Source organism: Ursus arctos, unplaced genomic scaffold (genome assembly GCF_023065955.2).
Source record: "Ursus arctos isolate Adak ecotype North America unplaced genomic scaffold, UrsArc2.0 scaffold_19, whole genome shotgun sequence".
NCBI classification, from domain to species: domain Eukaryota; kingdom Metazoa; phylum Chordata; class Mammalia; order Carnivora; family Ursidae; genus Ursus; species Ursus arctos.
In genome coordinates, this window is record NW_026622863.1 from 48418092 (window position 1) to 48432982 (window position 14891).

At 53.6% G+C, this 14891-nt stretch overlaps 1 protein-coding gene across 1 annotated transcript in view; it reads right to left on the bottom strand.

The window, feature by feature from the left end:
- Positions 1-5717, bottom strand: part of NOVA2 (NOVA alternative splicing regulator 2) — a 28307-nt gene extending 22590 nt beyond the window's left edge. Inside the window, exon 1 of the mRNA XM_026482014.4 lies at positions 5606-5717. Coding sequence (XP_026337799.1) covers positions 5606-5690 — 85 coding nt within the window. The 5' untranslated portion in view covers positions 5691-5717. The remainder of the gene's footprint in view (positions 1-5605) is intronic.
- Positions 5718-14891: the final 9174 nt, after the last annotated feature.

Here is a 14891-nt window from a genome sequence, read left to right on the forward strand (position 1 = left end):
GGTAAGTGCTCTACAAATGGGGAGACGAGCCTCTAAGGTCTGAGGTTTTCATTGGGCAATGGAAGAAGGAGGGGAGACCCCACTTCCTTCATCACTTGCCCCCTAGGGGCTGTGGCAGGCCTGCTTTTTGGAGGAGGAATGATCTCACTGATGGACGCGAGACCCTGCCCAGCATCTCTGTGACTCCCTCGGTGCTGTTTTCTTCCTTTGCTCCCCCTTTCCTCCCTTCCTCCAACAAATCCTTCCTGAGCACCCACTCTGTGCCAGGCCTTGTTTGAGGTGCTGGTGACACAGCAGGGAACAAGAGAGACAGTTCATTTCCTTCAAGTCCATTCACTTTCAACATTTAAATGCATCTCTGTAAAGAGGACACTTAAAAAAAAACACTGCTAATAATCAGAGTCTGAAGGCTGGTGATGTTTTCCCTCCGGGACACAGAATATAAACATACAATGGTGAAAAAAAAAAAAAGTTTGTCCATGGACCAACTCAAGCCACCTTCTGGGTGCTCGAGGGTCCCCGCATCAGATGAGTATAAATTGGAGCTTCTACCTGAGGCCAGCCTCCTATGGAGACTGAGTAGGCAGGATCTCCCACCTGCAGAAGGTCGGAACTCAGGCCAGGAGTCCCCACGGCGGCCAGCCAACAGACCGCTCTGACCCTCTTCAGAATCTTCTGCGTGTCTTTCCCATTTGGGAGCACTCCCCTCCCCCCACCATTAAGGCCCCGTGTGAGTCCCACGCCCCCCAGGAAAAAGCCAGGCCTTTCTTTCCCAGCCTGCCTTGCAGCAAGCAGAGACACACACCCTCAGCTGAACCCGGAGCCCCCAGACCTCACACGCTCCCCACCTGGTTCGAGCAACCAAGGCTCTGCCTGTGAGAAAGTTCTTCCTTCTACGAAGCAGGATCTGAATGCCAGAACTCTGCACCCACCTACCTCCACCCTCCTCTTGGCTTTTCCCCTGGGGTTCAGGAGGCTCCCTTTACCCTTGACCATGACTGAAGAAGAAGAGATGCCCACTTCTCTCCTGCTGGTTTTCCTCCTGCTACGACACCCAGCATCCTCGCCTCAGCCCCCTCTGCTCTCTCCCCCTCCCTGTTGTGCCCACCTTTTTCAGAAATGCTTCTGGAGTTTCCAAAAAGCAACCAATACCCCTCTCCCCTTAAATAATGGTGACCTACCCAAGAGATGTGGGGTGCTGTGTGGTAAGAGTGGCACTTTTTATCAGAGAGTTGACCCTGAAAGGTGGCTTTAAAGCGTGCTGGGAGGGGGGTTCATTAATGACAAAGGTAGAGCCGAAGGGGTGGGGGGGCGTTGTAGGGGTGTTTCCAGTGACAGAAGCTCTAGTGGGAACCGAAGTTGGGGTGCCGTGCTCATGGGACCTGCTCTGGCTTGCGGTTTGGGGACGGAAGTGTCGGTGTGTTCCACGGAGGTGTGAGGCGGCGGGGGTGTGATGTTGACATTGTCGTGGGAGCGTGTGGGGATGTGGCTGGTGGAAGACAAGACGACACGGCAGGGTGTGGGGTGGGAGCAGCACCGCTCAGGAGGGCGGGGACGGCAGGTGTGTGAAGCAGTCTCTCTGTGAATGATGGTGTTGCCCGTTCGCGTGAGAAGCGCAATACAGAACCTGGGGGGACGGCATGCCGGAGGTGTGACGCCGGCTTTGAGCTGTGACACTGCCTCTGAGTGAGAGAAACGTGGATGGGTATGATTTCCTTGGGGCGAAGCGCCGCGGGATGGTGCAACAGGCCTCCGATGATCATTCTCGGTGGCACTGATGACAGTAGTAACGACCGCTATCGTGTGTCGACGCTTTGCTGTGGGCTTCTATATAGAGTCTCATTTAACCCACACAAGAACCCCAGGGGCTTACTAGCACATCTTACGGCTCCCATTTTCCAGATGAGGAGACTGAGGCTCGGAGCAGTGAAATAACTGGCCCGAGAGTCCCACACCAAGCCCATGGCAGTGATGAGATGGACCGTGGAAGGTCCATCTCACTCTCAGGGCTCTTGACCCTGGTGACATTGTCTTTATGGTAAGCAGGGAGGATGCTGGGAGCAAGACCTGGCGGCTGGAATCGCGTTCGGGGGTGACAGGTGCGCATGAGCATGTGTATGTGGGGAGGGAAGTTGCTGTTTCTGTACATATGGGGGTGACAGAGGTGGGAATACAGTCAGGAGTATGCACTGCTGGTGGTACCGTAGGAGTTTCATCTGTACTCAAGGTGGGGGGACATCCTTTGGTATTGTCCTGCTAGACTACAGTCCTTTGTCTCTCTGATGCGTGAGTTCCCAACCTGAGTTTCCATTCAACTTCTTCACCCGAGTCCTCCTGTCCTTAGGTGCCTTGTCTCCCTCCCAACGGCGTCTGGCAGTCACAGCGCCCAGACATTAGTTGGAACAGACACCATCTCCTCTCTCAGCCCCCGAGAATGGGCAGGAGTGGCAGGCTGTCGCTGCGGGCGAGAGCTCGATCTGCCCCGTCTGCCACCACTGGCTGTGACACCCCAGAAGTTTCCCTCAACCCTCTGGGCCTCGGTTTCCTCACCCAAAAATGGGGTTCACTATAGCGTCTACCCACATAATAGAGCCAGTCTCCCGGGTTCAAAGCCCAACTCTGCCTCTAATTAGCTGACTGACCTTGGGCAAGTTACTTAACCTCTCTGTGCCTCAGTTTGTCATCTGTTAAGAAGGGTAACATAAAAGAATTGTAAGGATTACATGATTGGTCTGTGCCAAGCATTTTCCATCATACTTCCTGGTGCACTGCAGGCCATAGATATTAGCCATTATTATAATTTATTATGGTTAATTATTACATCATAGAGTGTTGGGAGGATTACATGAAATGTCGCCTATAAAGCAGTGAGCAATAATATTGGTAGTGATTATTACTATTATCCTTGTGGTTATTGTGATTTTCCCACTTGACAGACGGTGACCCTTGAGGCTCAGGAAAGGGGTGAGGTTGACCCAGCATTCCCCACTCAGGACAGTATTATTGCAAGGAGCTCCCAATTTTGAGATGAAAGTCCCGGATCCTTGCCCCACGCTGCCTCCTGAGTGTTTCTGTAAATGGAGGACTGTCCCTTCGCATCTCCAGGCCTCAGTTTCCCCACGGGTCACCAGGAGGGGAGGTGGAAGCATCTGGAGGAGAGGGTCCCTAAGGGCTCATCCTAGTTTTCCCCGCTGCTGAGGGAGGCAGGATGCCCAGTGGTTAAGCACACGAGCTCTGGGGCCAGACGGCCCGGGGCTGGATAGATCCCAGCTCCACCAACTTACGAGCTGTGTGACTTTGGGCAAGTGGCTTCATTTCGCTGAGCCTGTTTTCCTCATGTGAAAAAGCAGCTCAAATCATCTCCCCCAGAGGGCTGTATTTGGAAATTAACCCATATCTCAGAGCCTGACTTCTAGTAGGTGCCAAGTGCTTGGGCCTGACCGTCCTTGGCGGCATCACCATTGTTAGGTTGTGCTGCTCTGAGCAATCAGATTCAGAGCACCTCAGCCCCTTTAAAAGAAGGATGAGACACCCCTCCCCCCCCACAAACAGGGGCAGGGCTGGGCTGCCAGGTCAGGCTCAGGGACCGCCTGGGTCCCCGCCTGGGTCCCCAACTCTCTCCAGGACTGGGAATGGCAGTGGGTCAGGAAGAAGGGAAGGAAGTTGGCTGGGACATATTCATGTGTGTGCTGGGGGTGGGGGGAGCAGGAAGAAGGACAGGAAACTCCCTCCCACCCCTCCCCCAACTTCCCTTTCCTCCAATTTCTGCTGGACACCCTCTCACAGGCAGCCAGGGGGTCCCCAATTCCTGTCCCACCTGGACAGGAGGGGGGGGCGGCGCTGGAATGGAGGAAAGAGACTTGGCTTGTGTTCCATCTCGGGGAGGAGGTGGGAGGTCCCCACCCACCCACTACAGGGCCTGGTGGACCGGGGAGCATGCACTCTGCCCCAGGTCATCCCTCTCCCATCCGGAGGAAAAGGCCAGAGGAAGCCGATTCTGGCCAAGGTGACCGTAGGGAGGGGCTTGTCTGCTCTGGGGTCTCCCTCCATCCAGGGAGTTAATAGGCTGGGCTCTGAGACGCTGAGAATCCCGACCTCCTTCCCGAGTCCCCGGCCAGAGAGACACCCACTAGAGTTCCCAGCTTGTCTTTTATCTGGTACACATACCTCCTCAGGTCACACACACAGCGGGGGCCCTCCTGTCTTACACGCGCATACCTTCTGTGTTGTCAAACACTCAGACATCACACACACACACACACAATCCCTTGTCTCTCTCACACACACAGAATCACTCCCATATCTCTAGTGTTACATACTCAACCATTTCACACACACCCTCCCCTTGTTACAGATATATATATATACACACACACACCCCTTCCCTTTTCACACCCCTTGGGTGTCATATACACACATTCCCTGTCACACGGGCACCCATCCTTCCCTCTCCTTGTTACACACCCTCGTGCAGCTCACCCACAGAGCTCTAATCTCTCCCGTCATACACCCACCTTCCCTTGTCGCACACGCCCCCTCTGATGTCACTGTTGCACACCTCCATGTGTCACACCCAGCCACAGCCTCTTTGGAGTCACACCCACACCCTTTTCTTGTCACATACCCTCACCAGCTTCTTCTGGTCCCACCCCACCCCGGACACGCCTGTGTCACACACACTGAACTGCCTTCCTTGATCCACACAGCCTCTCATGGCTCACACCCAGAGCTGGCCCATTCAGCTTCCCCCACACACCCCCTTGCATGTCACACACACACCCTCTCACTCATGTGTCACACTGCCACAGCCCCCTCTAGGTTGACATGCACACACTTTCCCTTACCACACGAACCCCTTTGAGGGTCTCAAACACAGAGCCCAGCCCCTCATCTCACCCTGTCTCTTACACACACACACACACACACACACACACACACACCTTCTTTCCTGTCATATCCATGATCCCTAATGTCACACATCCAGGCCTTACAGGGCCCACAAGCGCACATACACACAAACACACACACACCTGTCCCAGCCACACATTCTCCCACCTAGCTTTACACACCCACCCATTCCTCCATCTCACCCAACACACCCACCCAGCTTGTCCCCACGCACAATCTCGCCCATGGCCCACTCATGCCTCCCTCTGGGACAACCCTTGCTCAGGACATCCCCAGGGAGGGAGGCTGGGAAGCTCCGGGTCCACAGGCCTCCTCTACTCCTTCCCCTCCCCCGCGCCAGTACACGCCAGCTCGGGAACACCCCTGCCCCGAAAGGGTCACATCACACACCCCTCAAGGACACAGAGACGCCCGCTCAGGGGGACCCACGCCCCCCATCCTTTGCGGCCCCCAAGGACACTTAACCACCCCCTCCCCCCCATCCCCTCTCATCGCAGACAAAGCTCCCAGCCCCGGGCAGCGGCGAGAGGGGGAGGGGGTCCGGCCCCCTCCCAACGCCCCTCTCAGCTCCCGGGTCTAGGGAGGGGCGCCCTTCCCCGCCCCAGAGCCCTTGCACCTGCCACGGCGGGGGGAGGAGGATGGAGAAAGGCGAGGCCCCCTGCCCGCTCCCCCACACCGAGTCGCAACCCTTTCTCACCTCCCGTGTTGCTGCGCTTGGTGCAGACCACCTCGGGGGGCGTTTCGAGGGGCCTCTTGCGGGAATCCGGGGCCTCGGGCTCCATGGGGGGGGCCTGGGGCGGCGGCTGCTGCTGCTGCGGCGGCTGCGGCGGCGGCGGCGGCGGCTGCTGTGGCGGCGGCGACGGCTGCTGGGGAGGCTGGGGTTGCGGCGGCGGCGGCGGCGGGGGCGGCGGCGGCTGCGGGGCCGCGGAGGCCGTGAAGAGGCCGTGCACCGCGCCGGCGGCCATCATCCTCATGGTCGGGGGGGGGGGGCGGGGGACGGGAGTGGGGGAGGGGGAGGGAAGGGGATGTGGGAGGGGGAGGGGGCGGTGGCGGAGGGATGGGGGAGGGGGAACCCTGGAGAGGGAAGGAGGGAGGGAGCTGGTTCTGGGGGGCTGACAGAGCCTGGAGAGCGGATGTGGGCAGGACGGGAGGGCAAGGGGGGTCCCCGATAGGGCCCGGAGAGAACTGAGGGGTGGGGTCGCTCTCAAGATTACCAAAGCCAGGGACTGGCCGCGCCACTGGGGGGGGGGGGGTCGGGACCCCCTTCTTTGCTCCCCCGGGGTGGAGGGCCGAGCCCCCCAGACCCTGCTCGGGGCGGGGGGCCGGGGAGCGGGACCGGAGGTGGGAGGCGGAGGCAGCCGCTAGTGGGGACCCGGGGGGCGGCGGGTGCGGGCGGCAGCGGCGGCAGGGCTGGCGGTGGCTGCTGGCCCGAGCATCTTCTTCCCGGAGGCTCCCACAGAGGCCTGGCCCCTCCCACCCGATCAAAGCCACGCCCATGCCGGTCAGGGCCGCGCCCTTCGGCACCCCCATTGGTCTGTCCTTGAAGCCTGGGCCACGCCCCTGGGTTGACCACACCCCTTCCCACAGCTGAGAGAGGGACCAGGCTCCCCCAGGCTACAAGAAGGACCCTGGACTCATCCACACCTTCCTCACCCCTTACCTGTAATGTACGTTTATTGAGCACTTACCGTGTGCCAAGTCCGGTTCTAAGTAAGCGCTTCACAAACCTTACCACGTTTAATTCCCAGAGCAACCGACTCTGGTACTCTTATCCCCGTTTTACAGAGAAGGAAACTGAGCCTCAGAGCCTTGACTTCACTTGGTCGTGATAAGAAATCTCACTTCGTATGTCTCCCACCTCTGACAGCGGGAAAGCTCCCCCCACGAATCTTTCATCCATCTCTTGAAGAATCAACACAGGATTACTGCAAGGGCTCCAGGGATTGAGTTCAGTGAATACCTGTGTTTAGCGTGTAGAGCTGAGCTTACCATCCTGTTGGAGCTCAAGTCAATCAACGGCACTTACGAACCACCTACTAAGTGTCAGGCACTGTCCCAAACACTGGGGTACAACAGGGAACAAAACAATCTTGGCTCTTGTAGTAATATTACCACTCATGTCATTAAGAAAATCTGATTTTCAGACAACAAAGCGGACACTCAGGAAAATGGAGTGTGGCTCACCCAAGGGCACACAGGTAGACAGACAGAGGGGAAACTGGGATTTGAACGCAGGACAAGCTTAATTTCAGAACCTGAAGTAGGGGGCCCTTCTTTGGAGTGGGTCATTGCTAATATTCAGTGTTCTCTGATAATTGAATTTTCTTCTCCCTGAATTCCTTGTCTTCAAGGATTCTTCCTAGGTCAGCCAGATGCAAGATTAGGTTCAGAGGGGGCCTTGGGTGGGGATAATTGTGGTAGCTGGGGGGGGGGGGAAATCTCCCTCTGCTCCATCCCACTCCTGCCCCTCCCTTGCCATGTTCTCAGGTCCCCAGGATGGGGAGGGTAGCAGATGGCCTGGGGAGGATGAAGTGGCCTCCCATCTGTCCCCTCCCCCCCATTGTCCCCGGAGCCAAGGGGGATTCGAGGGGGTTGTGGTCCACTGCAGTCTGGATCCTCCCCCTCCATCTTCCTGGAGGGAGCTGAGGAGCTAGTTGCTATGGAGACAAGGAAGAGGCAAGAGAGATGCAGGGAGGCACTGGGGTCAGGCTGAGATCCACACCTTAGACCCTTTGATTCACATATACTCACACCACACAGGTACATATCCCAACATCCATGGAGTCTGGCGTGAAGTTCCACGTCCTCAGCACACACACAGTCACGCTAGCCCTCCTTCCGACACACAGGTGTATACTCAACAGTTTCACACAGGCACACTCTGATGTGTGAAGAAGACTCATGGGGATAGGTACACACACACACACACACACACACACACACACACACTCACCCATAATGCATAACGCACATTCAGTCATGTGGACCATATATATCACAGGCTCTCATGCAAAAATAGATAGACACACATCTGATATCCGAGTATGTCCCAGGTGCACATATTCAAAGCCAAAATAACTTCACACTTGGCCACACACCCCCTGAGAAGTTACAAGTACATGATCAAAGCAATAAGACATAAAGAGCCTATGTTACATAAGGCATACATGTTAGTGACATGTGATATACAGACTGACAAACAGACCCAATCCTGCCTTCCACGTAAATTGGATAATCACACACATTTAGATACATGGCTCTCGTCGTCTAATGCACAAAACGCATGGAAACTCACAGGCCACTCAGCGACATGCTCAACACACACGGAATCCCAAGTATTGGTCAGCCCCCACCCCCAAGTCATGCCTGCAGCCCCAGCTCACACACACCCCCCCCACCAAGCCCTCCCATTTGGACACACACGACAGCACGGTTGGTCACGCACTCACACTCACACACAAACACAAACCTCCTCCTAGATATTTTTAAACCCAGGCTAGTTCTGCTGCTATGGCAACCACCCCAAACCCATTGCCATAGCAACCTAACGTCAGCTTTCCAAGCACCAAATCCTGGGGGATTGCAGGGCCCCAATCAGAGGCCAGAGGAGGGGGCTGCTACACCCTCTGCCATCATCCATGCCACCCCAGGACCTCCACCCCAGGGCCTTCAGGGGAGCAGCCACCTTAGGGCGGATAGGGAGGGGCTGGAGCCAAGGATACAAGACCCTCCAGACCAAGCAAAGGCACCCCTCAACTCGCTTTTTCCTCCTGCTCTATCAGAGCTTTATGGAGGGGCTCATGGGGCAAAGGTCAGCCTGCCCCTGGACACACACAAGCCTGGGTTTGAATCTTGCCTATGACATTTACATGCTGTGTGACTTGGGCATGTCCTTAACCTCTCTGAGTCTCATGTTCCTTAATTTGGAAAATGTTCCTGCTGTTGCTGTCGATACTAATACCCCAAGGGCTATTGTGACTCAGTGGCTAAAAGCCCAGCCTGGTCTTCCTCCTAATTCTCACTCTCCCATTTTCTAGCTGTATGAACTCAGGCAAGGAACTCGCGGTTTCTGCAACAATGTTGGGGGGCACATAGTAATCTAATTACATAGGGCTGTTTGGATGATTCCCAGCAAAGGGGTGTGGCTGCTGAGCTAAGAACTTTGCATGTATTCCAACTTATTTAAGTCTTAAGCATGGCCTTATGGGTAAGTACTATTATCGTTCCCATTTTGCAGGAAGGGAAACTGAGGCCCAGAGAGGCTGCCTGAGATCACAGAGTTTTGAAACATGAGACTTGAACCCAGGCAGTCAAAGACATGGCCTTAGCCATTTCTCTCTCCTGCCACTTAAAGAAGTTTGGAGAAGGGTGACAGAATGGTGGATTCCTGGAAATGCTTGCCAGCCTCAGTTTTCTGGCCTGCAAAATGGGAGTTCAAATGGTACCGCCAGCCAAGGTGTTGGAGGATCTACGAGGCACCTTGCACCTGGGGCGCTGAGGATGGGTTGGCACAACTGAGCTCTCCATGTAGATGGGGAGCAGATCGGGAGGGGCAGGGCAAGCCAGCAAGTGGGTAGTCTGAGAAGGGAGGTTGGCTCTTCTTGCCAGCCCTGTGACCTCAGGCATGGGCTTTCCCCAGTCGGAGCCTCATCTCATCATCTGTCAACTGGGAATCATAACAGTGCTTAGGGTATGGCGGAGGGGGGGGTGTCCAAGAATCAAAGCAGGTGAAACCACTTGGCCTGGGGTCCAGCCAGGGAAGAGAGAAATCTGAGCTGAAATTAATATTCTGCATCCCGTCTGTGCATGGAATTTAGGAGTCAGGACTATGGAGTGCAGGATTTGGCAAACTGTTTTGACTCACGGTAAGAGATATTATATCATGATCCAACGCACGTAGCACTGAAACAAAAGTTTCATGAAATCGTACTTCACCTATACCTTCGTCTCTACTATGTCAACACTATGTGCACAGACTCCGATCTATTCTTTTCTATTGAAAAATGTTGGTCGATTTCACAGTCCCCTAACCAGTTGTGACCAACAGGATGAAAAACCCCGGCGTGGCAGTTTGGGGTGTAATCCCAGAATCGTTGGAGGATTTTACACAGGGGAGTGATGTGGGCATCAAAGGGGGAATGGAGGGGAAAGGGCCAGCCTGGGGGCTGGGACGGAGCTGGAACAGACTCCAGGGAGGAGGGGGCTCTTTGCCCGGACCCTGGCAGGGGCAGGAGAGATGGAAAGATGTGATCAGAAGCCAATACGTGGAGAGTAAACACAATGTTTTTTTTTTATATATATATAAAGATTTTATTTATTTATTTGACAGAGAGAGACAGCCAGCGAGAGAGGGAACACAAGCAGGGGGAGTGGGAGCGGAAGAAGCAGGCTCCTAGCAGAGGAGCCTGATGTGGGGCTCGATCCCAGAACGCCAGGATTACTCCCTGAGCTGAAGGCAGACGCTTAACGACTGCGCCACCCAGGCGCCCCTAAACACAATGTTTTGAACACAATATATGGTGGTTATGAGCCTTGAAGACAGATCCTTACTCATCCACTTGACAAAAATATTTATCGAGCATGGGCCGTGTTTTGGGCACCGTTCTAGGCACTGGAGATACGGCGGTGAACAAAACAGACACAAATTCCTGACCTCATGAGCTCACATTCGAGGGAAATAGACAACACGCAAAAGAAGTAAAACATACATAGTATGTTAGATGATAAGGACTGTGGAGAAAAATACATCCGGGGTGAGGGGTTGGGCTACAAGGGGGTGAGAGTAGGGCTCTGAGTTTAAATATAGTGAACAGGGGAGGCCTCACGGAGGAGGTGGCATTTGAGCAGAGACCTGAAGGAGGAGGAGGTGAGGGCCATATGGGTCTCTGGGGGAAGAGGGGTCCAGGCAGAGAGAAGAGCAGGTGCAAAGGCCCTGAGGCAGGAGTGCACCTGGCATGTTGGAAGGAAGAAGAGGAGCCCAGGGAAGCTAGAGCAGAGTGGGGGAGGGGAGAGTGGGAGGAATGAGGCCAGTTAGGCTGGGAGCAGACCGTGTAGGGCCTTGGGGGCCACAGTAAAGGCTTAGCTTCGACTCGGAGTGAGATGACAACCATGGGAGAGGAGGGATGTGAGTTGACATATGCTCTATCACAGATCCTCTGGTTGCATATGAAAAACATGGTGTGTGTGGGGGTGGGGGCTAGAAGTAATGAGCCCCCAGGGAGAAGGTAATTGTGACCACCCAGGTGAGAGGTGCTGGTGGCTGGCTGGACCAGGGTGATAGGTAGCCGTGCAGGTTGGGGACATCGCTGGAGTCCTGGTGCTCCGACATGGCTTTGGGCAAATCATTTCACCTCTTCAGAGCCTCAGTTTCCCCATTTACACATGGGAATGATAATAAAGCACCCATCTCCCAGGGCTCCTGTCTGGTAACAGCGTGATAGAGTGCAGACAGCCCTTGGCACAAAATATGCGCTCAACAAACACTGCCCGCCCTTGTCACTGATACTACGCCCCGCCTCCCCAGACCAGAGAAATCGTGTGTCCTGTCCCAGGGGGCTTCGGGGAGGAGGATTAAAAAGAAGAGCTTGGTCTTTGAATAACGATTGTGTATTTATCTGATCCTGAGAATATTTGAGTCAGAGAACCTTGGACCAAACATACTTGCCCTGAGGGGGCCTTTAGGGGTCTTTTATTCCTACCAGGTTCTTTGTAGGATGGAGAAATGGAGGTCCAGAGAACAGTTGTATCCAGCCCAGGAGCCCACAGTGAATTGGGGGTTGGGCCAGGGCTAGAATCCATCCTCATGGCCTGTCTCCCAGGCCTGTGTTCTCAGTCCTGGCTGCCTCCTTGGTGATTATGGCATCTGACCGAGTCCCCTCCCCCTCCAGCCTCAACATCTTCCTATGACTTCCGACTGCCTCCGGGATAAATTCCAAACTCTCCCTGTCGCTCAGGCCAAAAACCTTGCATTCGCCCTTGACACCCCCTCTTTCCCTCACACCTACATTCAATCCATTGGCAAACCTTTTCTGCCGCACCCTTCGATTCTCAATCTGACCCCGTCTTGCCCGCCCCATTTGTCAACACCACCAAGGTGCGGGCCCCCAACGGCCCCCCACTGGACTCTCTCACAGGAGCCTCTTCCTGGGCTCCCCGCTTTTACTCTTGCCCCCTTTCCACAGCAGCCAGAGCCAGCCTTTTAAAAGGCAAGTCAGATCATACGCTGTGTTGTATCCAAGAAAAGAAAAAATGGGATTTCCGTAAGAACATCCAGGAGCAATATAGATTTCTTGCCCCGGGTTTGTGGAGGAAGAAGGGGCTTTCTATGTTCTCTCCCTCAAGGCTGTGGCTTTACAAATAATAGGGAGGGTGGGTGCCTGGCTGGCTCAGTTGCTAGGCATGTGATTCTTGATCTCAGGGGTCATGAGTTCAAACCCCACCTTGGCATTAAAAAAAAAAAAATACAGGAAACAAAGGCACAGAAAAGTCAAGTCCCATGGGGTTGAGTTGGGATTTGAACCCTGGCAGCCCGGCTGCAGGGTGACCCTGTTAACAACTTTACCACCCTGCCTCTGTTTCTCACTGGCTCCTCTTCTCTGACCAAGGTTCTCCAAGGTATGTGCTGCCCCACCCCCATCTCCCTCTTTCCAGGAGTCTCGATGCTTCCCTACCTTGGAACCACAAGTGCCCGGACTTGAGCGGATTCTGTGCAATCATCTTTGGTTGAATTTAATTTTAGAAATTTCCCCCTTTCATCTGCCCCCCTCCCATAGGCACCCACTCTAGCGTGCTTAATTTTTGGCCTCCATCCTTCTTCTGTTCTTTTATTAAGATTCATGTGTATCCTTACAGTTAGTTTCTTTGTGTGTGTTTTAAATTTGCAACAGTGTCGTTGGGCCACAAACCTCATTATCTTCCTTTCATTGTGTGTTTTGAGAGCTCGCTGCGTGGCTGTGCTTTATTTCTAGCTCAGGGTGAGTGAGTCTTGAGAGGCTTCCGAGAGGCTGCCTGGGTTGAAGTAACCCGCCAGGCTTGCGCACTAGCTGAATGCCCTCGGGCAAGTTTCTTAACCTCTCTGTGTAGAATGAGAGGTTGTCAAATAACAGCACTTTCGAGGTGCCTGAGTGGTTCAGTCTGTTAGGCATCCCACTCTTGATTTTGGCTCAGGTCATGATCTCAGGATGGTGAGATCGAGCCCCGCATGGGGCGCATGGGCTGAGCGTGGAGCCTGCTTAAGATTCTCTCTCTCCCTTTCCTTCCCTCTTAAAAAAATAAAAATAAATATATAAAATATATATTTGGCACTTTTCTCATAGGATCATTGCCAGCTGGCGTCTTAAAGCACTTAGCAATGGGCCTTTACTAAGCACTGCATTGACGTGCGCTTCTTTCTCTTCTCTATGGCCGTGGGGTATCCCACCATATAGTCCACATGCTGCTTTTCAAGCCCTAATGATGGACATCAAATTCCCTCCAATTCTTTGCCTCTAAACTGCACTCCATTCGCATCCTCATATGAGCTCCTCTACAGGCCTGCTGGAGACTGGAGACATTGGGTTGTCGGGCATCCTCATCTCTAATTTCTCCGAGTATTCCAGATTGCTCTCCAGCAAGGACGCACCTGTTTATACCCTGCCATCCACGCCGGATGACCTGTTCTTTCATATACTTCTCCAGAACTCGGTGTTCCAAGACCACCTAATTTTGGCCAATCTAGCGGATGTGAAAATGTTGCTTTATGTACTGACAGGGATCAATTTAGCTTCTCTGGGCTTCTTTAGTCTTCATTTCCGCCCAGAATTACTACAAACACATGCAGCCGTGTGTGTGTGTGTGTGTGTGTGTGTGTGTGTGTATGTGCGTGTAAGGCTTTGAATACTAAACCTTGAATACTTTAGTTCCTGTCGCAGTAAAAAAGGGATCATAATATTACCTCTTTCCTAGACTGTTAGGAGGATTCAAGGATATGATAATGGCCATGGTTATTTTGTGTTTCCCTCCATGGCAGGTGCTGTGCTAGGAGCTTTACGTGTACTAACCTATTCATTTCTTACAAAAAACCGCTATGAGGCACATCTGTTGTTATCATCCCCATTTTACAGATGAGAAAACTGAGACACGGAGAATTAGACTATAAGAAGCAGAGCTGGGATTCAAACTCAGGCAGACAGGCTCATTAACCACCTCACTGCCTCTCACTGAGACATACAGGAAAGGCACCCATGTCTTAATGACTACTCTATATTAATCAGCTGTAATAACCAGACAGAACAGTCTAGGGGGGTTTGAGGTATGTTTGCTGATGGCCTCAGTAAATCTGATAATGGGTTTATCTATTGGAACATTCTATAGGCATAATAATTATAGCATCTCACATTAAAAAAAAAACATCATGGGTGGCTTAGTCGGTGAAGCATCTGCCTTTGGCTCAGGTCATGATCCCAGGGTCCAGTGATCGAGCCCCGCATCGGGCTCCTTGCTCAGCAGGGAGCCTGCTTCTCCCTCTGCCTGCTGCTCCCCCTGCTTGTGCTCTCTCTCTCTGACAAATAAATAAATAAATAAATAAAATCTTTAAAAATTTTTTAAAAAATCGTGTCAAGGTATGGGAAACCTGGACCCACCCGGGCCTCTGTTTCCCTATCTGTAAATGGACAGGATTGAACAAGACTCCGGTCCCTATTCCTTTTCATAGCCCCTCTATTTCCCAAATCAAAGCACTTCTAGCCATTACTGTTGTCCTCCTTTCTAGCACTCCCTGGGCACCAGGTCCTGTTCCCAGCTTTTATGTGAATGAGACTGGTGGGCTATTCTCACCCAGCCCTCTGCCTGCTCTGTGGCTGCACCTGCTGAATGTGGCTGGACACAGGTACAGCGATCACTTGTCTGGGCACCGCCTGGAAGCCTTCCTCATGTCCATTCACTCTCCCACGCTCCTGGAATAACTGCACACTTTCTCCTCCCCCTTGAACCTCTAGCCCCGCCCC